General features: G+C 47.8%; 1 protein-coding gene across 1 annotated transcript in view; it reads right to left on the reverse strand.

Moving 5' to 3' along the window:
* Positions 1–1296: 1296 nt before the first annotated feature.
* PLPP3 (phospholipid phosphatase 3) overlaps positions 1297–23604 on the reverse strand; it is a 44985-nt gene continuing 22677 nt past the window's right edge. The window contains exons 2-6 of the mRNA XM_036387818.2: positions 21851–22008; positions 16461–16744; positions 15417–15474; positions 8135–8311; positions 1297–3109 (exon numbers count right to left, since the gene is read on the reverse strand). Coding sequence (XP_036243711.1) covers positions 2984–3109; positions 8135–8311; positions 15417–15474; positions 16461–16744; positions 21851–22008 — 803 coding nt within the window. The 3' untranslated portion in view covers positions 1297–2983. The remainder of the gene's footprint in view (positions 3110–8134; positions 8312–15416; positions 15475–16460; positions 16745–21850; positions 22009–23604) is intronic.

Consider the following 23604-nt stretch of genomic DNA (forward strand, 5'->3'; position numbering starts at 1 on the left):
CCCTGCCCAGGCTCTTATCACCTCCTGTTCCGCTTCCCCTCTGACCCTTCTCCAAGCCCTCCTCTTTCCCCCAGACATCTGTATTCCTGCCTTTTTCCAAGTTGCTGGGGTGAAGATGCAAGCAAACACTTTTCTCAGCCCGGTGCTTGCTGCACTGGGGCTGGCTCTGCACAGGCAGGGCTCCACAGGCAGACAGAGCAGTGTTTCCTCCTCCCATGGGGGTACTTACACCCAGGCAATGCATTTGGGAGATAAACTGGGGATTAAGAGCCTGTCTGTCCTCACAGCCATTGCCCTGAAGCTGAAGTCTCACCTCGGCAACACACTCAACCTCCAAACACTCAGGCTCAGATCACACGTGGCACCATGAAAACGCCCTTTGCATTTGGGACAGGTGCGGGTTTACGAAGTTTTTCCACGCGTAATAAAATTTTACTCCTAATTAGGATAATAATAGCAAGTGCTAGCTCAGTTCTGCTGGCTTAATTTCCACCTGCTCTTTCTTTGCAGTTTGATGTGGTATTTGCTTCCTGTCATGCATTCTTGCATATTATTTCTGTGCCGTGTTATCTTGCTGATGTGGTTCGCTCAAGGAGTGGTCGAAACGCGGCTCTGACCGTGTGTCACCACCAACAAGTTCATTTGCCTCTGTAGGAGGAGGAAAATAACAATAATAAAAAAATAAAAACCAATAATAAAAAAATTAAAAACAATAATAAAAAATCCAGGCTGCCTCATAACTGTGTGCTGAGCACATGTGCCTCTCTGAGCACATGTTGTTGTGCGATTTTTTCTTTTTTCTTCTTTCCTGTCCCACCTACGTTTGCAACCCAGCAAGCTGCAAGAGTTTGGTTCAGCTGCCAAGTGCCTGCTTTTCATGGGAAAGGTGTTTGAGCAGAGCATAGCTGGGAGCCCTCCTAGGCCAGGGGTTGTCCAGGAAGACCAGCCGCTGGGCTGTGGCTCTTCAGACCTTATTTTACTTCCATAATATTCCTTTATATCTCATAAGATTGTTAAAGTAAAAGGGATGCCTTCAGTAAAATGAGATTTGCTTTAAGACTGGACATAGAAAAGAGAAGATCCATGCAAACCCACAAGGAGCTGGTGGGACCTTCTCATCACTCCCATCAAAAATGGCATCTGGTCCTCCTTATCCAGCTGCCCTCCTGTACCATCACATCCCCAAATGCCACCCAACATCCACATCACACTTTCAAGTGTCCCACTGGGCAAGGACCCTCTTTTTCCGTTAGGGAAAGGGCAACCCAAAGACAGAATGCAGCTTGCACCAGGATGTTTAGTTGTGTTATGAGCTTTTATTTAAAAAGCACATTTATACAGCAATAATTTCGCAGATACAAACTTCAATTTTGTATTCTACAAAAGTCTTTGAATATTCTTCTCTTTACAAAATGGAACATTACAAAAATACAGACAATTTAATATGTTTTTTTTATACAAATGTCTCTAATTGTAGTTATTTTCATTAAAATATTACTACCACAGAACTACAATATTTTAGTCGACTATAAAAAAATTAATTCAATGCTTTTTTAAGCAGCAAAATGTAAATAACACAGGTCAGGACACAGTTTATAGTCATAGTGGATATATCTAAAATTGTTTCAGAAATAATATTTTACATAGTTAATTTTTAAGGTTTTATACATTATTTATATAATATTTATAATATAAAAAAAAATCATAGCTTGCTATAAGTTGAAATGATAGGACGGATTCTGTGAGAAGGATGTGCAAATGGCTGTTCTGCGTGTTCTGCGGGATCCCTTTGCAAATGCGCTTCGTGGAAGGGCTGCAAACCAAGCACCTGTGGCTTCTGGGCAAAAAAAAAAATGCCATCATCACACCCGAGAGAGGCACAGCTGATTTCCCACCGGAGTGACCCAGCGGAGCACAGGACCTGGTACTGCCATGGTGCACCCTGGGGTGGCCAGGGAGGAGGAGGATGAGGAGGAGAGGAGGGGATGCACAAACCGACTGACACCCAGGCTGGGACGTGCCGCCCAGCAGCCCGTCCCAAAACTGCAGAATAAGTTTCCCCAGGACTCAGCCCCGGGGTCGTAGTGCGAACTGAACGAGTCTTCGGCAGAGCCGCCGCTCCCCCGGCGCAAACCGCGGCTCCCGCGGGCAGGCGCGCAGGGAACCTGCTGGGATTTTTCTCTGGGGGAAAGGGCTGGGAAGTGGAGGATGCTCTTTTCATTTAGGAGGGCTCGGGTGGGATGAGCCCTCGGCAGGGAGCGAGCGGGGAGGAGGAAATGTGGCTTCTCTGTGCGGAGGAGGGAGATCTCCGGCCTCACTGCGCATCTTGGGCCGCTCGTTAAAGGCGTCTAGTGTGAGCAGAGAGAGCAGAGACCCTTCGGAGACCATGGACTGGGCAAGCTTCTTCTAAATTAAGTCACAGTATGGAAGAGAGGAGGCAAAAATAAACTAGGATCAAGAAGAGAAAAAAGCAACTCTTATGAACCAATCCCAGGTCTTGACTCAGTGCTCATACGTAGTGCTATACAATTTAGTCATGAGTTGTTTTTTTTTCTCGCAGGCATTGGAAATCTTCGTAGTCCGAAAAAAACCTAGGATGGCCAGCTTTCCAAAAATCCCTTAGTGTTCACTGGGCTGGGAACAATTTGGCGTTCACTACAACATGAACACTCAAACCAATTGCACATCCAGAACTCCGGCACCTCTCTTGTTGTTCGGCATTTTGTGTAGTGTGGGTTTTGTTTTTTTCCTTTTTCATTGTCACCTTTGCCTTAGTTGACCACCACCACCCCTTTCATCCAAATGTCGCAAGTTGAAAAGACCACAGAATAAGACTTTACTGGTCGGGCAAGAAAGTCTCTCCCTACATTCTACTGTCTGATGAGATTTGAGAGCAGCAGGTAGTTGCTGTCAGCAGTCACTTTTTTTTTTGAAAAAAAAAAAAAAAGTTTAAAATACAACACCCATCTGATTCCTCGAAGTTCTACACCATGTTGTGATGATTATTCCTCTCAATGATGTCCACAGGTGAAAGGATCTCCTTCCGGATGGGAGGTGGAGGCAGGCAAGTCTTTGTTTTGGGCTTGAAGAGATCTGAGACATAAAACACCTGCAGGAGTAAGTGGAAAAGGCAAACTTAGCCACAGTGGGTGATGGTTTGTGCAAAAGTTGGTTTACAGAATATATACACATCTTTAAGCTGCAAAAATAGCACTTTTTGAATGCCTGCCTGTAACAGCTGTGAAATCCCAAGCGCCTGCTACCACCTTTCTGTACAGCAGAGGAAAAGGCTCAGACCTCACAAAACTGTAAAAACATGAGAGGACAACTTGATTTCTCACTGCGTCATCACCAAGTGCAACATCCAGACCTCTGCTGAATGGGTTGAAAAGCCAGGAAACAGATCCACGGCCTGCACTCCAATAAAATAACAAAGGTCTCCAAAGGGCTGGCCTGACTCATCCTCAGTGGTTTCAGGGATGGAGTCAGTGAAACAATTCATTCAGCCAGACATCAGGTAGGCAATTAAAAGCTTTCAAGTTAAAACTGTGTTAAAAGCTATCAGCAGTGAGTCAATGGTGAGCCATGCTCCTCATGCCCCACCAAGGCACCAGTACAGAGCTGGGGTCTGGTGGAAACCAAAGGCTAAGGAGAGGAGAATCTATTCCTGACTCCTTCTTCCTAAATATTCCGTGATGTAACCCCTCTCCCGGATGCGAAAAAGCCAGTGCTTGGCAATTTCGGAAGGCAGCAACACAATAAGAAACAAAGTGCTGGGAGGAAACTTCCACATCCTCCTTTGGCAGCAGCATGAAGCTTATCAGTCCTCCAGGACCGGGGCACTTTCACCCTTGCCAAACCTCAGCCCTGTGCCAGAAGGGAAAAGAGTCAGACAGCCAGATCCTCTGGATGGAGCTAGAAGTGGCAAGGATTCATCATTTTGTCACCTGGGGCCACAGCCCCAAACTTCCGTTCTGCCACTGACTGTCCCTGCCAGCCCAAGTGTGACAGCTCATCTCAGAAAGCCCTAAACCCCAATAATCCCAACAGAAGCCATGGGTCTGCTGAGCTGTAATCCCAGGATGAGCAGCACATGGCTGTAGCAATCAGCAGTACATTTGATTTTTTTCTCCCACACCACTCAAATGCAACATTTAATCACCCAGATAAATCAGGGGAAAAAATAATTCCAAGGTGTTTAAAGAAATAGTATTAGATTACGACTTCCAGGCTGGGTAAGACAGGGAGAAAGCAAAGGTTTGGTCTACCTGCATCTCCACGTTTTCTAACCACCCACAGCCTTGTGCAGCAGGTCAAGTTGTCCTTGCAAATAACTTTTGGAAGCCCCTATCAGCACAGCAGATAAGGCTCAAGCTGGACAGCCAGCAAAGCTGCTGTATGCAGCAATTTACTCCTACAACTCTAACCAGGGATGAAGGAAGCTGAGCTGGTGCTGCTTTGTGGAAAAGCAGAGAAGGAGCTGATGTACAAAACAGTTCTTTTCTTGATGTATGTGCTGGTTTCTGGTTGTTTGGTTGTGTAACAGAGCTGATAAAGTTGTTTACAGGGCATCCAAGTGGCAGCCTTTGTATGTTTGGGTAAATAACAGGATCCAGCTGATGCTCCCGAGGATCACAAGCTGGAATCTGGCCCCTTGCTGCAGCATCCCAGTGTAAAACTACATTGAACTGCTCTGGCACTGGTTTTATTTTGGGCCGTTAATAACTGCAACCCCCCATTTGTCTGGTTTGGTGCATTTCTGGTGCCATCTCACTCATTCATCCACCTCTGAGAGCTGGATTCAATCAAAAAGGTGTCCAACTTCTGCACCAAGATAGCCATGACAAATCAATTTATGGGAGGGGATTGCTGAGTGCAAGAAGCATCTGGGGATTGCTTTGAGTCTGGTCCTTATTTTTGACAGGAATGAGTTATGGTGGAGTGTCATCCTGGGTATTTTTGCTTTTACTGTGCTGCTTTTCAGGTTTCATTGAAAGGCTGGTTAAGGGGTTTCATTTCTCTTTAAACTGTATTTCACTTTAACATGGCTGGAGGTTATATAAACATTTATAGGAATCATGAAACGTGATCTTTGGGGGTTAAAAGTGTGTTAAATCCTCCTAATGCTTGAACTGTTTAACACAAAAAAGGACTAATAAACATGCTAAGTTTTTCACTTGGATTAGCTCCATTTCCTGTAGAAGGTGCTCTCCACCCATAAAGAAAACTTGATGGGAGAAGACTGAGAGCATTTTAAGCCAGTATCTCACATTCCCACTTAACAATTCCTATTACTTTTCATCCTATTGAAGCAATTTTTAATCATATACAGAGAGGTTAAAACAACTCCTCTGAGCTAACCAGAGCAACACTGGGAGCATGTCCTCCTGACATCTCTCCTTCTCCCTCTCCCTCAGAAGAGACATAAACCACACAACACACAGCAAGCTGCCTGCAAGGCGCAGAGAAACTATTTCTATTTGAGAAATCTTCGTTGTATTTCACCCTGGCTCCATGTCTGAATGTTTCATCAGCTGGAAGTGCTTGACATTAATGTCTTTTGCTTGTTATTTCAGGCACTGAAAGACAAACGTGTCTGCTGCAGCACGACCTGGGTTTAAGCTCGGGCAGGCTTTGGAGATGAAATCCACAACTGGTTTCTACTGAAAATTATGGCCTGATAACTGTGGTGTTTTTACAGCCCTTGGCTATCACCAGGGCGGACCCTGAAGGCTTTGCTGGGGGAAGGGGTGGCTGGGAGCACCCAGGGTGGGAGGTGATGAGTCTCCAGGTCCCTCCATTTCAGAGCAGCCTGTGCAGGGGAGCTGGGCAAGAACCCCCAGGACATACCAGGAATTTTGACAAAAAGCTCCTAAACTGCTCCTTCAGTGCAAACTCTAGGGTGATTTGGGATGACTCTTCCTCTTGTCCCTTGCTGCCACCTCCCAAAATGGGGGAAAGTCTACTAGGCCCTACTAGGCAAAGACTCCCACCAGCAAAGCCAGGTTCTGGAGAACAGTACACTGATGGTTCTCTGCAGGCTGATGGAATGGGACAAGGGCTGGGCTCAAACTCTGCCCTGAGATGTTCCAGGTTACTGAGCCATTCCTGCAAAGCATTTAGACACAACTGCTCCTTCCTCCTGCGGGCTGGGAGAGCAGCTCAGGCTGCCCCAGACTCACAGGCAAACTCGAGCCTGCCTGGGAAACTCCAGGCAGCTGCTTCCTATGACACAGGAAAACCATCCCAGCCCTGCCACAGCCTCCCCTTCCCAGCACAGCTCCCAGCTGCCGGAGGGCTGGGAGGGGACAGCCAGGCCTGCTGCTCTCTGTCCCAGCCAGGAAGCATCCGGACACCCATCCCAAGCTCCATCCGGAGAGCTATTGTCCTTCTGGAACCACTGCTGGGACCCAGGGATGCACTGCCTGCTCCCCACTCCCCTTCCACACTGTGCCTGTCAGCCCACTTCCCACCACAAAGACACACACTTCTGCCACCTCCCCCTCGGGATCTGCCAGCCCTGCATGGGATGTGGGCACCAGGCAAAGGCAAAACCCAATAGCAACTGCTCACAGAGTTAATAATACTGCATGAAAATGTCCCAACAATGACATTTTTGTTTTGGCTTTGGAATATTATCAATGAGTGGGAAGTACATAAATAACCTATTTTCTCTCCCTGCAAAATGCAATATTGGTGAACTTAACTTCTTGTTCCCAAGACTGATTTACTTTTAGAACAGTTAAAAAAAAAACCAAACAAAAAACCCAACAAAAACCCCCACAAAAAGTGGTGAGCTGTTAAAATCTTGCTTTTGGGGAGTTCACACAGACACAGAAACCACCACAGCCCCCAGCTTCTTTTTGTCTGAGGCAGCTGCCTCACCTGGTTCCCCCCCATCCTGCCAACTTAAAACATCTGCATGTGTCACTTTGAGTTACAGGGCTGTGCAATCATGTCACCCTTTGGAGAGCAAGTGGCACAAGAACCAGCCCAGCAGCTGAAGAGAAATGGGCACAGCTTTTGTTGGCCACTTTTTCAAGAGCCCTTTCGCCCCCTGAAAATCCATCAGCCATCAGCCACCTCCCCATATCAGGGAGATAGCAGTTTTTGGAAGGACTGTGTGTGTAAGAGCCATAATGCCAAGCACCCCAGACTCTCTGCTCAGCTCCTGGTGGAAAATCTTGCTAAGAAGCCTAACTGAGAACACTCACTCTGGGGATAAATTCCCACCAAGAGCAGCAGCTCAGGGAAACAACAGTGTAGCAGTAAAGAGAAAGGAAAAGAAATATTGTTCAGCTGAGTGCCACTGAGAATTGCCAAAGCTTCTGGTGGAGAGGGAAACACCTTCCCTTGGCTGAATATCTTTCAGTGCCCCCAGCTGCCTGGACCAAGCCTTTGGAGCCTCTCACCACATCCCCAGCTGTAACAGGGAACCACCTGAGCTGAACTGGTGGGGTTGCAAAGGCCCTGCTGTTCCCCCCAGTGTCGGAACTCAATGCACCCCTCCGGATGTCCAGAGTTGCCAAGGACCCCGCCGGAGGGCTGCTGCGCAGAGCACCTGTGGGTTTGATTGTGACCCCTGGAGCAAGTTCCCAGCTTTGTATGAGGACCTGAAAGTCACAGAAGTTTAAATAGTATAATAATAAAATGATCACAGGGTGAAAATGTAGATTTTAGGATTTTTGGTATGGGGGTTATGGGGACAAGATGGAGGAATCAGGGCGTGTCTAGCCTTTCTTCTTCTTCTTGTTCTCCACTTTCTGAAGTGATGTTGGCACTTTGGGATCGGTTTAGAGTAGAAGTGCACTGTCTAACATAGGTGATGGGTACTGGGAATTAAGTGTAAATATGTTATACGTAGTTTGTAGTATAAAAAGACAACACCGCCTCTGGGGCGGTCAGAGTGCCTGTGGCTGCCCTGCTGAGCAGATCTCGGCTGGGCAGAAAGAAAATTTTATAGATAAGAATTAATAAACAACCTCAAGACCGAAAAGTGAAGAGCTCTGATTCATTCTTCAGTTGCACGGCAGAAACAGAGACATCCTGCACATCTCGGGGCAGTAATTAAGAACCAACAAGCCGAGACCCCAGGAGCTTCCCAGCACTGTTCCTGCCCATTTCCCCCACTCACCACGCAGTAAGCCACCAGGGCTCCCTGTGCAAAGCCTGCCAGCACGTCGGTGGGGTGGTGCTTGTGGTCGGAGACGCGGGACAGCCCGGTGTAAAAGGCCATCATGATCAGGGTGAACTGCAGCAGGGGACGGAGCAGCCGGGCTCCCTTCCACGTGAATCTGGCCTGCAGATAGAACTGTGGCAAGAGAGGGAAACAAACAAACAAAAAAAGGTTGAGTTAGTTTGCACAAATTTGCCCAAAATGCAGCAGTGGGGGTGGCTGTGGGGCCCTGTGGCTCAAGGAGGGGGAGTTGATAAAATGAAAGGATGCTCTTTGCACCTGTGCAGCCTCTGGAGGGATTGTTAACCCGTGGAGGGGATGAGGACAGAGGTGGATGGGCACAGCCCTTCCTCAGTGAGCCAGAAACAGGGGATTGGGACCCCCTGCACCCCAGCTCTGCTTCAGCCTCCACACAGCATGGCTTCCCAGTAAAGAAATTCCTCCCAGCATTATTAAACATACAAAACCAAAGTCCCAAATCTGGGATATTTAGGACTCATACCATCTCTCAGAGGAAAAGAAGCATCCATACAGCATGCTAAACCTTCAGAGCCATCCTGAGAACTGCCAGACATGGCCACAACCACCAACAATGTGCACAATGCCACCCTCCAACACTCTCCCATCATGTTTCCCCTCCCGAGCCCCTGGGTTTGAGGGAAACACAGAGCAGCTGCCCCTCTGCACGGCCTGGGAATTGCCTCCCTGGGTGGGAATGCCAAGCAAAGCCCTGGCCCAGCCGAGAGGAGGGCTCTGGGGTGATGTCAGGCAGACATTGTGGCCCTGCCGTGACTATCTCGGGCCCGCTTCCGCCCCGGGACCGGGCACGGCCGGTTCCTGTGGGAACGGGGAAGCTGGGCGGGAAGAGAGGGCAGGAAAACAGCAGCTCCTGCCGGGGATGAGGCAGGGAGGAAGGCTGTGGGAAGGGAGGGAGGGAGGGACGCCCAGGAGCCTCCAGGCTCGGGGAGCAGTCAGGCTCAAAGGGTGTGAAAGTGCCTGGCAAATGCTGCTCGGCCTCTGCAGCCCGGGCCTGCTCTGCCTCCTCCTAAATGCAGCACTGGAGTCAGACCCCGTGGGCTGCAAAGGGATTTACTCCCAATTTCTGCTCCTAAATGCAGCACTGGAGTCAGACCCCGTGGGCTGCAAAGGGATTTACTCCCAATTTCTGCTCCTAAATGCAGCACTGGAGTCAGACCCCATGGGCTGCAAAGGGGAGTACTCCCCATTTCTGCTCCTAAATACAGCACTAGAGTCAGATCCCTGTCCTTCAATGGGCTCTGCTACATCAGAGGGCTGCAAAGGGGTTTGCTCCCCATTTCTGCTCCTAAATACAGCACTAGAGTCAGACCCCTGTCCTTCAAGGGGCTGTGCTACATCAGAGGAATGCAAAAGGGTTTACTCCCCATTTATGATCCCTTTTACACACCCGGAGCAGTTTGCACTGCCTTGATATGAAAGGGGATGAAGCTCTCACTAGGTTCCCTGAAACCACAAATAACTTAATGACAACATAAAAGCATAAAATGACCTGTAAAAGCAGAACTAACTGGGAAGCTGATAAGGGGGAGGCATAATTTTGGCCAATTTAGTATGTTTGGCTGTTGCATAAACACTGTATCTGCCCCTTTATGGAAAGAACACACACTGGGCTCTTCAGAAGAAATGAAACATCACATTGTCTGAATGGAGCAGATGCTCCAAATTATCCAAATTGTTAGCCAATTAACATGGAAGGGAGCAGCACCAGAACAGCTCAGTGCTGGCTAATGCACATGGTGATTCTGAGGAATATATCTGCAAACCAGCCTAAGCCTGGGAACGGAGCCACGGCCCCATGGAGCACACCCCACACCCCACACCATGATCCCTTCCATCCCAAACCATTCCATGATTCTGTTTTCATGTTCAAGCGCCTCAACTCAGCCCAGGTGACAGTGCAAAACTCAGGTTCCAGTGTGCTGCTGCTGCTACAGAGCAAAAATATCTCCAAGTATTATATATTATAAACCATCACTCTCAGTTCTACCAAGAAGACTTGAAACCTGATGTCTTATTTTAACCTTCTGTCTTTGTCCCATCAAATCACTTAAGAAGGAAATTTGCTGCTGTATAATCTGACATTAGTCACTTTTGCACAGTCTGGACATCTTCTCAAATCTTTCCACCCCACAAGCTTGGACTAAAAAAGTCATCTAGATGTGAGGGTGCAAAGTATCAATTAAAAATTAGCAATAAAAAGCAAACAGCAAGTTTGAAGATACAATAAAGTAGGCACTTCTGGGGCTGAACTGTGTCCCTCCTGTGCAATCTTCAGCGCTGGAAAAGGAGCAAAAAGCAGTGTGGCACCATAGGGGATGTGCTGGGTGTCCCCCAAGTCTCCAGCACCCAACTCACACCCACAACTGTGTATCTTGGAAAACTAAAACCCACAGGTTTAGTCCTGTGCTCCTCAGACATTGCAACACCAGTGTGAGGAGCTCAACTGAGTTCCTTTTACTGCCACAATAAAGGCCATGGAAAAACTGCTCTTTATTCCCCATTCAGAAGGACAAAAAAAAGAGCATAACAGCACTCCTCCTATTCCACAGGCATTTTATGAGCATGCAGTGTTACAAAGCTGCTCTCAAACACCAGGATCACCTCAATACTTTTAAGGTAAGACTTGGGGTACTCCAAACTTTGCCTCTGCCCTCGGTATGAAAGAAAAACCCAGTTAATACGACAAGGTCAAGAAGTGAAAGAAGAATTTAGGGGCTGAAAGGATCAGAATTTCCCTAATGCAGGAATTAGTGCTATTACCAAGAAATGGGAAGTTCCTGGAAATTTATCTGCAAATCTGCTTATGAAGGTGTTTTTGCTGTTTTGGTGGGGTTTTTTTCATTTGGTTGGTTTGTTGTTTTTTTTCTCCTGGGAGAAAATCTGAAATGCTGCCTGCTACAGACTGACAGATTTGGATGGGAATGTGGAGCTGGAATGGAGCCCTTCCCAGGAGGGGGTGGAAGAGCAAGACCACAACCAGGGTTATTTCCACCACAGATCATCACAGGGCAGCAAAAACCAGGAGCACCAACAGGAGCAAGGGTGGGAGAAATGGGATCACACAGAGTGGGAGTTATTTGGAGTTCCCATCCGCTGTCTCCTGGCAGAGGCTGGGTTACCACAAAGCAGATGGCTTGAGGGATGTCACATCACTCTTCCTGTGCCAGGGGACTTCCACAGGGCTGCTGGGGAGTGCCCACAGCCACACACAGCCTCTGAGCAAAGCCAGGAGGAGCTGGCAGGGGACACAGGCTCAGAGCAGCACCCCTCAGCCTCCCGGGGCTTTCTGCTCTCCAGAAATCCCTTCATGCTCTCCTCCTGCAGGGCTGGACTCCATCACCCCCTCAGGCACACCTGGAGTTTCCTTCTGGGAAATAGCTGGGCTTGTTCCTGGCTGTCTGACCCCAAGTGACCTCCTTCTCCATTCCTGCACCATTCCTTCTCCAGCCCCATCTGCAAGCAGAGTGGTACCCAAAGTGCTACAGGGCCAAAACCCCCCCACCCCATACTCATCCCAGTGTAATGCACTGCCCTGGCTGGACAAAGCCAGCTGGAGGCTGGGGAATGCAGAATTTGGCTTTTAGCACCAAGCTGGCCACAAGGGAAAGAGAGGAGATGGGCAAAGACCTCTCAACCTGTGCTGTTTGCCTCTTCCCTGCCTTTGCTGAGTGCACAGGCACCCTCTCACCCCACCAGAAATATCTCCAGCAGCTCAGTTCACAGCTCAGCCTTGGCCTCTGATTTAATTCCATTTTATTCTCTTCCTTAGGTCACCACTAAACTCAACTCCAAGTCCACAACCACCACAGAGGTTCCTTCACTAGGGCACATCACTGCTCAGCTGTACCAGGGCACCTTCTCCACCCTTCAGTAAGGAGCTCCAGGGAGAAGCCTCACACTCCCCTGACACATAAACCCAGCACCATCTCTCATTTTCCATTTACACCAGCAGAACTCACCACAACCCATTCTGAAGCCTTCTTCCTCACCCACTGACACATATTAAATACACAAGGTTTGCTTGCATTTTATCCAGAATCAGCCAATGTTACTGAGGGATATTAATTCAACTTTCCTGATATTTAAATTTAGCTTTTCTGCGCCCTTTGTGTGATTTCAGGCAACTTCATGCTGCAAATAAATCAGCATTATGGTCTCACATGCTCCAGGGGAAGGAAAGCATCCACTGCTCCCTGCAAAGACTCCCCCACATCCACAGAAACGGGACAAAGAGGTGTGGGTCAGCTCCAGAGGGCTGCATGGAATAAGCTGTTCCATACCTCCTCTTTCCTCAGCCTGCTATAAATACATATTACAGCTCACTCAGCCAAGGGGTAACAAAGCAAGGAAAATTAGGACAAAGAGGATTACCCAAGAGTTATTTCCCCTTTTAAATTTTTTATACAAAGGCCTGATGTTAATTGAGTATTCCTGGTGACAAGAAGGCTGCGAGAAACTTAGCCCTGAGGTGTCAGCATTCAGAACTAAATCCCAGAGGATTTCACTGTGTTGCAAGTGCCTTTCCCTGGGACTTTTCCCTCAAAGCCCTCCAGGGCTTGGCATCTATGAATGTTTTCCTGCTAGGAGCCCATGGATAGCACAGGGTTCTGCTGCTGTGCCAGGAAATGGGGAAGCTGTGGTCACTCAGCCACTGCACACCAAACCTCTGGACAAATCCAGCCCCAGGCTGCAGGCAAAGCCCTGCGGGGTGCGTGGGAATCCATGGATCTTCTCACAGCCTGACTGGAATTTTCTGGCACCCGTCTCCACCAGGTGAAGCAAACTTGAAAACATTTTAATTCAGAATGGGCTCCGAGAGCGAAGCCAGGGAATGCCAGGAAAGGCGGGAAGTGACTTATCCTTGAAATATGAGGTATTGTTCAACCAGGAACACGCTCGGGACACGGCTGACCTGCCAGGCCTCTGCAGGACACGCTCAGCCCCACAGATCCCCCAGCTCTGCAGCAGCTCCTGGCACACTGCTGCTATCCAAAGTGTAGGCAGCAACCTGCTGCAGCACAGCCCTCACTTCCCAGGAATAGGGGAGCACCCGTTTTGTCTTGATTGAGGTGGTTCCCTGATTAAACCCATCAAACACACCTCCTGCAGGCACTGGCATGGTGGATGCCATGTTTCTAAGCAGGCTTTCAAAACCCCAACTCATTCACTGAGGTGGGCAAGACAGCAGGGTTTATCTTGCATCAAATAAAATCCCTCTGGCTTACTATAATCTCCTTTTTCTTGTAATTATTTTTTTGTTATTATCAGCCTCTCCAATGTGTCAGATTTTCTGCCTCCCTTTTTCTATGAGATTTCTCTGTCAGGCTTTGGCAGTGACCAGGGAACTGGAGTGATGGGAGAGCAGGGTGCTGCTAGACAAGCTGGAATCACTGGATCATTTAGATGGAAGAGAGCCTTAAGATTGTTGACTCACCTGTCTTGTCTCAAGTTGCCTTTTTCTCCCTTCAATTGATCACCAAATACTTGATGTAATTTCTCCTGACTTCCTAAGACACAAGGCAACTGGACAGCTGGTCAGGCAGAGTCTGCTACCAGCCATATCACAGTTTTGGGACAAGGTGAAAATTAAAAATAAAATAATTTAGAAGGGATTGTCCCCTGCATAGAGAGGGGCAAGTGGAACAGCCTGTTGTCCTGGGGAGTGTGGGGCAAAGTCTGGTGAGTGCTGACAGCTCAAGTGCTCCCATATGGGGACAGGGAAGGGCAGCAAAGAGACCTGAGGCATCACACAGGAGCTAAACACCACTTCTAAAGCCTGCTGCAAAGTTAAAAACAACATCAGGCAGCAGGCACTGGTGCAAAGCAGCAATGAGAAATGAGCCCTGCAGGTTTTCTGTGCATCCTGTGGGAACTTGGAATGCAGTCAGCAGTTTTGGGGTCTCTGCCCCCCAAGCTCTATATTCCCATTTGTTTCTCACCTGCTCCAAAAGTCCTGGAGTTTCAGAAAACACACGAAAAAAGAAAGTTTGTCCAGAAACCTGCAGCAAATAGGTCAAGCCCTGGTAGAGAAGCCATCACCACCTTAATAGGGACCGGCAGTCCTTGCTGTTCCCAGATGCTGGGCTTGAAAATACCTCAGGGCTGACTTATCTGACTGCCCAGAGACCTCCCCAGAAATAAATGACTGCCCTTGTGAGCGATGGCTTCCAAACTCAGCTCAGAAAGCTTTATGATAGGCTGAGCCTCCTGTGAAGCATCACCAAGGCGGCTCTTCATTGTAATAACTGGGAGGAAACAGCCAAAACAGTCGCTGGAGAAATTCAGAAGTTTTCCAAGAACAAAATAAGAGGGAAAACAAAGAAAGAATTTAATACGCCGCCCACAACTGCCTGGAAAGCCCAGTGATTCAGTTACAGGAGTTTGTCACAGGGAAGGGGATCCAAGGCTGAAAAGGCTGGAGGGAGCAGTGGCCACTTATCTTTCTAGAGGGTAAGGGATGGGGGGAGCACTGCTGATAGATAAAAGCTCATGTTTCATGTTTTTATCAGTGCAGTGCTGTTCCTCTGCTTGCAAATCCAAGATTACCAGGGACGGAGGAGGAGCACAAATCTTAAAAGCAACACAAAACCTGATTTTTTATGAAATAAATAACTTGCAAAAGAGGAAAACCAGGCACAAACCCCTCAGAAGGGTGTGTGTGTGTGTCCAGCCCGTGTGGGCAGCGCTGCCTCCTGCAGTCCTAGCAGGAAGCACCTTGGCAGCCACCCCGGCCCCAGCCCAGGCGCAGGAAGGGCAGAGCCATTTCTCACTGACAAAGGAAAACAAGTCCCAGCCCTCCCCTCCGGAACCAGGCTGCTCCACCTGCTCTGCTGGCACATTTCAGAACCAGGCATCACCTCCTGACATGGCCATGCAGCACATCCTGCCCCTCCATCCATGAAACATTCTGCCTTGCCCCAAACTCTCCTCAGTGTGCAAACAGGCCATCCACAAATGTAGCAGGATTTGGATTTAATTGCCACCTTGGCCACATCCCAAAGCTGCACACACACAGCTCAGTTATCATCTCAGGAGTCTCTGTCCTAAAAACCACAACAGCAGCTGAGGGAGGATCTTCCCACCAACAGCTCAGACTCTTCTTTACCAGCCAACTTCCCATGTCCAAGGCTCATCCTGCCATTACTGCTATGGAATGTGGGATGGGGGACAGGGGATCAATCAGCTCAGTGAGGTCACTTACCACCAAGTACAGCATGGTGTACAGGGAGAAGGACGCGTGCCCGGAGAAGAAGGATTTCCTGCGAAACAAAGCAGGTGCTCAGAACCAGCCAGCACAATCCTCAGTATCACAATTCCCCCTATAATACGGTGACTTGGCATCTGAGGGTGCCAGAGCAGAGGGACTCGCAACCCCCAATCCTTTGATTATAAAACCTCTGTTATCCGCCCTGCCTGCTGGTGAGGCAGAAAGCAAACGGATGGACAGGATGCTTGCATTGTTTGTCCCTTCCTGGCCTACTCAGGGGACAGGAGTTATTTCCAGGATAACCTAATAACTCATCATCTCGCCTCAAATAACCGGGAAACCCTGAAGAAATGAGAAGAGAGCAACTTCTCCAGAAGCCTGATTGCAGCATGAGGAATGTGCCCCTGGCAAAGTCAAAACTGGGCATCTGATGGATGTGATAGAGCTCCAAGGGGAGGCACTGGCAGCCCTGCCTGTGTGGTGGAGCCTTTCCTGAGGAGAAGCTCTGCTGTGACACACGGGACAGCTCGGGCTGCTCACCATGAGCTCAGCTCTGGGGGTGAATTCCCACAGAGAGCAGCAGCTCAGGGAAACAATAGTGTAGCAGTAAAGAGAAAGGAAAAGAAATATTGTTCAGCTGAGTACCACACTTCCCAAGGGAAACTGCTGCCCACTGGAAAATGGATTTATGGCCTTCGCAGAAAAAGCAGCATTTCATAGAATCCTAGAATGGTTTTGGGCTGCAAGGGACATCAAAGACCAGCTCGTTCCACCCCCCTGCTATGGTTAAGGACAGCTTCCACTAGACCAGGTTGTTTAGATCCCCATCCTAGATGGCATTCTGGGAATAGGGCATCCATCCACAGCTTCTCTGGGCAACCCACCCCGTGCCTCACCACCCTCACAAGGAAGAATTTCATCCTAACATCCAAACTAACCCCACCCTCAGTTTCAGATTCGAATCCTCTATTGCAGACAGAGAAACCCAAGCCACATTTAGCGTCAGCAAGCCTTGGCTCTGGTGCCAGGGGCTCTCACCTGGCTTCCTGCACCCTGCTGTCGTTCCCCCTGCAGGTGTAGTTCTGGATGTAAACTCCCTTGGCGCAGTTGATGGTGGAGAAATCCAAGTCACAAACCGCCAGGAAATGCGGCCGCAAGCGCCCGACGGACACTTTGGCAATGTCTGTGAAGGACTGGCTGATGGCACAGCCAAAAACAAAGCAGCCCACTTGCTTGTAGAGAGCTGCCACGTAGGGGTTCTGGATGAAGGAGCGGGATTTCTCCTTCAGGTAGTGGATGCGGTAGAGCTCTCCCGTTATAATCTGTGAGGGAAGCACAACAGAGAGGTCAGAGAGCAGGAAAAACGCTGGGCAAATGTCAGTTCTTAACTTCCTTTCTGCCTCTGTCAAGGCTGGGATTGAAGCTCTGGAGATAGTATTTCATATTCAGGCTCAAATGTGTATTATTTCTTATCTATATTATGGTCTTACAAGTTGTGAGTTGTACAGCCTTCTACAAAATGGCTAACCATCTTTCTCTACAAGGTCTTTTAGGGCTAAATTATCCAATTAAGAAATTACACCTGGATTATTTTTACTTTTAACCCAATAACCAATCCCTCATGTCCTGCAATGTGGACTTTTCTGTCCAATTACAAACACCCAAACCCAAGAAGAAGAAGGTGAAGAAGAAGGACCAGCCACCGCCCTAAATCCTCCATCTTGCCCCATATATATTCCTATATTCTAAAACCTTAAACTCTAAGTTTTCCACCCTGTGATACTACACACTCCTATTCAAACTATACACCCCTAATATCATTCAATTTTAGAAGCCTTCTCTGCAGCCTCAGGTCAAATACAGCATTCTCTTGAGGGTCTGTGCCTTTCAGCACAGAAAGTTTAAAATTCTCAGCATCCAGGGCTCCAACAGGCAAAAGCAGGGCCGGGCGTGAATGCAGGGCTGAGACAGCTCTGAGATCTCAAACCAGGAATCTGGTTCTGGAGTGAGGAAGGAGAAGCCATGGCCCAGTGTCTCTCCATCCTCCCCCTCGTCCCTCCCAGTGCTCAACATGTTGTTTATGGAAAAGTCCAATAAATGAAACAAAAGAGTAAATTTTGGGTTAGCACACTGGCATATCTTTACTGAAGTGAAGTAACACCCCAGCATAGTGGGAAAAGAAAATTGACATAAACCAGATAAAGAATTAGTGTGTGTTGGGAAGGAGAGGCCAGACCCACTACCCTCTTGTCAAACTGATTTTGGAGGAAAATAAACCCACATCCTGCTTATCTTCCTCTCTTAAAATCATTAACACAACAAAGGAAGAAACAGAAAGCCCCAAATTTTTCAGATTCTGGCCCAAAACTTGTTGCCAGCAGACCCAATTCAGACCTCTCAAGGCCTCCAAAAAGTCCAGCTATTTTGGGGCATTTCAAGGTGTCTTCCCATCACATGGCAGCAGATTATGTTTTTCTTGTGTCAGGGGTGCTGAGGTTTGACAGTATCGCCATAAATCACTGTCAGGGCGCCGAGGATCCAACTTCTCACACTCATGACTCTTAAGAGGCAGGTTAATGAAAATCAGGCTGTGAAATGAAGTCCAAATGTCTCACCTCTCCCAAAGAGCCAAAGATTTAAATTGTTCTCCGTCACGCTACACACCTAAATTTTAAGCTCCAGATTTACAGCTTTAGGATTTCATTCATTACTCTAAATGTTTTTATACCTGAGTAATATATCGAGGCAGAGGTTTTGTTTCTTTTTTTTCTTTTGGATGCCCCCTTGTCCCTGCCTCTCTGTAGTCACGGGGACTGTGATATGTAAAATTAACTGTCAAGAAAAATGCCTTCATGTTAATCCCTTTCTGGAGCAGCCAGCAATATTCCTCCCAGCGTGGCAGCCTGCCAGCCATAAGCAGGAGACGAGGCTCCCCTGCCTACCTTTTTTAAAAGCTTGGCACAACCTTTGGAAACTAATAAACTGGAAAAGTATGGCAATTAGACTAAGAAGAGTTGAAGCTGTATCATTGTTTGAAGTCACTCGTACCGGGGCTTGGAAAAACAAAGGTTGACCTAAGGCAGCTGAAATTGCAGCTAAGCAGGCTTTATCAAAGAGAGATACAACTGTAATAACAGAAAATAAATGCCAAGCTAGAGCAGGCTCTGCTACCATGCACAGAAATTCTTTCAGTGGCTGCACCACCATTTGGGGTTTACACGTCACAGCTGAGATTTGCTCTTGGAAATCTGGTAGTGACCAAGGATTGTTTAGGGAGCTGCATCATTTTAATCCTCACAGTCTCCAAAGACCATGGTTTATCTCCATTTTGAACCTCTTTTTTCCAGCACAGGAAATCTACTGGCATGAGGCCTGCAGAGGGAGGTTGTCCTGGATGGACACAGAGGCTCCTGCCCTCCCAAAAGCCTAAATTCACAAGAAGGGGAGCTCTGAGGCTCAAAACTCGTGGCTTTCACAGAAGGAAGACCAGACAAATTAAGGATGATATCTGACACTGGGACATGTGCCATTACTGCAAACTCACACACAGATCCACTCAAACCTGAGGCTCTTGGCCTGGGAAAGGCATGTGACCATTTTAAACAGGGACCAACAAAAGTCTGGGGATTAATATTTTTCTCTCACCGTTGGTGGTCTGGGTAATTGCACACATGTAGCAGATTGTAAATTGGAGCCTTCACTCCCTCACTAAAATGCTGCTGGGTACCCAGGAACCCTCCCCAGTTAGTGAAAGCCATGGATCAACTTAATGAGTAGCTAAAAATTGGGTAAACTTGGTTTTTTGGCAGTGCTGTCCCAGATAAAGCAGGACGGTGAAAAACTAATGCAGCACAGATGTGCACAGACTGGAAGGACATCCTGAAAAGAAAACAAATTGGTATTTTAAACATATCAAGCTCTTCTCATTCCTTGCACTCCTGGCGAGCCATCCACATGGGACATGTGCCATTCCCAGGTGATGGGCACAATTCCCTGGCACACATATTTTAAAAAGCTGGTCACTAGAGAGAAGCCAACATCAAATTTTTCTGTCTGTGAATGCTTTTTGCAGACTTTCAGTTGTCAAGTCCATTTTATTGTTATTATAAGCTATCACCAGTAATCCAATTAGCCTGTAATTACTTTTAGAGCTTTTCTAGACACTTGCTTTTGGTGTAACATTCTCTGTGCTAATCACATTGCAGCATATCACCTTCAACTGTAAAACAGCCAGCTAATCCAGGTGTGTCACTTAGATTACCTAGCAAATTAATTTAATTAGGAATTTTTCATAGCCCTTCAAGACCTATCAGGTGTGGGGACATGGTACCACAGCAGTGGTGCCCCTACAAAGCTCAGGAGTGTCACCTTCCCTTTCCCACCATCCAAGGGACCACCAACATCACACCAACCACCTTCTAGCCCAAAGTGCAGTCAGGAGAGAGGTGAGAGTGCACAGCCCAGGGGCATGAGCCTCTCCAGTGCCATCTGCATGGACATTTGCCTGAAGTCAGTAAATACACAGATATTAAAACCAAATGCATGTCCTCTCCCATCCTGAAGGAAGCAAAGGTCTCTCCTCTGCCGTTTACTTAACAAACTCTCTGGGTGTCCTCAAGCCACTTAAAACATGACCTGGACCTTTTTACCCCAGGCTAGACTGCCTGTGTCGCCACGTGAAGCGAGGGTGTGGAATTTTGGCTGCTCCATCCCAAAAGCCAGCTCCCTGGAAGTGCTCATGACCACTGCCCTGCCTTCCAAAAGAGCCAAAGGAGCGCACTCAGGGCTCTGTGGATTTGGAAGGAATTCCTATTATGCTACAGTAATTCTGGTATCTGGGTTACATCTGAAAAAAGAGGTCAGGCTGACTTGAATTTTCCATGCAGGCTGCCATAGCAAAGAAATCTGTTGCTTCAGTTCCTCGTTAGCCATTTGTGTCACTCAACAGCAAATAACTGAGCTTTTGAATTTACCTTATTAAGTTACATTTGTTGTGGGCACAGCGAAACCAGGTCAGAAACATCCAATTCTTTGGGGATTTTCATTCTCTTTTAATTGACCTGCTATTTCGTGGTACAGAGTTGATGGATCACACAGGCAGCTGATTATGTTTCCAGTTTCTCTTCCAACTCCTGTATTTGCCACTGCCTCATTAGGGATCAGAAGCACACTCTGCATGGAGCTGGCGTGCCGATAGCTCCGGCAGTAATGCGAAAATGAGAGGCTTTTTCATTTCATTTTTATGGCTTTTCCACACTCAGGGGTCATTCACCTACGGGGGAAATTCTGCTGTGTTTATAGAATTGGGGGCCTGGCACCTTTTGGGCTTTTTTTGGGGAGGAAGGGGGCAGAGAAACAGGGCAATTTTGGGGAACTGCTTTGCTGGGTGTCTATGTGGTCAGGGAATGATGGAGAGATGAGGAAATGATGGAGAGATGAGGAAATGATGGAGTTATTCACATCAAACAAGGCTGAGGATGGAGTATTACCAAAGCAGGCATTGTGCCATCCTAAAATATATTGCCCATGAAAGGAAAGGTGAAAGGAGAACAAGTGCTTCTGACTTGTCCATCGCCATCCCTCCTGGCTGAAGGAGCAAGAGGAAGGTGGCACTTCTGGGAAAGCACCTGAGCTGTTCTGGCAGCAGGTGAGAAGGAAAAAAATGCAGGTACTTTTCATAGGGGACTTTCATCTTAGCTGGAAATGTTTAAGCAACAACCTGGAGACAGATCTTGTCTTCTGCCCCAGACCAAGCACATATGGGCATCAGGAGGCTCAACTCATGGGCTGAGTTCAGCTTTTTGGCCGGCAAATAAAACTCTTGCCATGCAACCATTTCCTAGCACAGCTCTAGAAAAACTGGCAGAAGGAAAATGAAGAGGCATTGGGAAGGTGGGACATTAACTACATTTTACAGCGAGGACCCTGGGAACATGCTCCCCATGGAAGGTTTTAATTGTCTTTTAAAAACGGCTGTAATATGCAATCTCTTAAAAACCTAATACTAACCTGTTAAATTTTCCAGGCACTGGTTAGCTGAAAAGATGTATCCTTTCTTTGTTTTTTAAACCTTATAAAATAGGCAAATACCACGAGTTATTTGAATAGTGACAAACCATGCCAAATCCTTACTGACACTCAAGTGTTTTTGCCTCTACTCTGAACTCTTACTGGAGGGTGGAAAAGTTCTTGTGAAGCTCACAGACTTGCCCAAACAGCTTTGGGCCTGTTTACAGGCTTCAAGAGTAATCTCATTCCTCTCATTACAAGCTTTCATTTGTAAATATTTGCAACTCCACGCTTACAAAAGTCAAACAATCCGCAGAGGAGATGTGCTCCAGTAGACACCGTGGCAGCATTAGCAGGACAAAGAGGTGCCAAAAAGCCCCTGCTGGGACAGAGGAGGAGGTTCTGGAGGTGGGACTCACCGCGAGGATGGCGATGAGGATGCCTGCAGCACACAGCACCGCGTCGTTGATGGTTTCCACGTTCTTCTGCGGGTACCTGATGCTGTCGTCATCGCAGTAGAAGCCCCTCTGGTAGGGCTGGATTGTGCTTGTCTCGATGATGAGGAAAGGCAACCCGGCTACAAAGAAGGGGAGACAACCAAACCCATCAGCAATACAGGCAAAACCGAGCAGTTCACAAAAAAACCCCCAAGATTCAACTAGAAAACCCCTTGCAAACCACGCACCACCTTTCCTGGTGCTTTTCTTTCCATATTGTTATCTTTCCAAAGGGAACAGCATTGAGATTTGTTTTTCCAAGCTGCTCTTGCAGGGAAAAAGCATCTGCTCTGTTATGGTTATCAGATGTCTGCGCAGCCTGGTTCCAGTTAAGCCCTGTGCGCTGCAAATATTAACTTACAGGAACAGACCCCTGGAGCAATCCCTCTGCAAAAGGCCATGAAAGCCAATCTGGCACTGTCCTCCGGGGAGGGCCCGATGCTCCTCCGAGTGCGCCGGGCAGAGCAGCCCAGAGCTGTGCAAACAAACACGGCAGGATCGAGTATCCGCAGGGCTTCTCTCCTCCCCGGCCAGCCATTCTCCATCCCCATCACTTCCCTGCCTTTGAAGCCTTCCTTGGCTCACTCCTCTTTGTATTTACAGGCTGTATTGACAGTTTCCTGTTTGTACCTACTATTGCACCAACCACGAGCTTTGGGCAGCTGTGGGACACACATCCATGCAAGGACCGGAGCATCCACAAAAGCTGATGAACTCCCATCTGAGCCTGTTCACCTTCAGTCACAACAAAGCCACGTGAAATCTGGATTTTAAATACTATCTGGGAACCTTCTGTGCAGGATTCCTGTGTCTGGACAGCTTGGTTGGATCTTTGCACCAGGCAGGAAGCAGATCTGCTCAAGACCACGGGTCAGGACACACAGTATGGGGGGCACACCTGGAAATTGTGGCACGTCCACAACTCCCTATTTTTTAAAGTTTTTCAGACAAACACAGCACTGCCTCAAACCTAGTAGGGTGTTTCCCAACCACAATGTCACCTTGGGCAGGGCACCTTCCTTCCCTTTGCCTCAGTTTCCCCATCCATCTTTGCTGTTAAGCCCATCATCGAGAGGAGCACTACATCCCCACAAAACCAAGCCCCAAATTCCCTGAAACCCATGTTCAGAGTAAATCACAAGCCACAAGGTACAGGAAACCCTCGTCCCACTTGCAGAGCGAAACCCAGGTAAGGGGAAAAACAAATGCACAGTGGTTCCAGCTGTCCTTGGGCCAAGACAACAGGTCTCACACCCAGATCCTACAGAAGGCATTAGGGAATACTTGTCGACCACTAACTTGCTTAAGTATCTGTGGGTTTGTTTACACAGCTAGCACTCAAAGACATCAGAGGGTTTTTCCTTCTAAAATGAATAAAAATAATAAATAAAAAATGAAGCGCTGTTGGGTCTGAACCAAAGCTGTCCACGGCACATTTGTAGTGAACACCATCTGCTAGATGCGATTAGCCAGGGCACCATGCACGTTGCTCAGAAGTGTCACCAAAATAATGTTCTTCATGTTCTCCACATGAACCACTCTCTGGATTTCACTTTGCGCAATCCCCTTTGGCTGCTTTTCCTATATGTTAATGGGTTTGCCTAAGCCAGGATTACTACAGGGTTTTGTTAGTCTTAAGAAAAAACTCCATCGCCTGCAAGCAGGGACAACACATA

Source organism: Molothrus ater, chromosome 9 (genome assembly GCF_012460135.2).
Source record: "Molothrus ater isolate BHLD 08-10-18 breed brown headed cowbird chromosome 9, BPBGC_Mater_1.1, whole genome shotgun sequence".
Taxonomy (NCBI): domain Eukaryota; kingdom Metazoa; phylum Chordata; class Aves; order Passeriformes; family Icteridae; genus Molothrus; species Molothrus ater.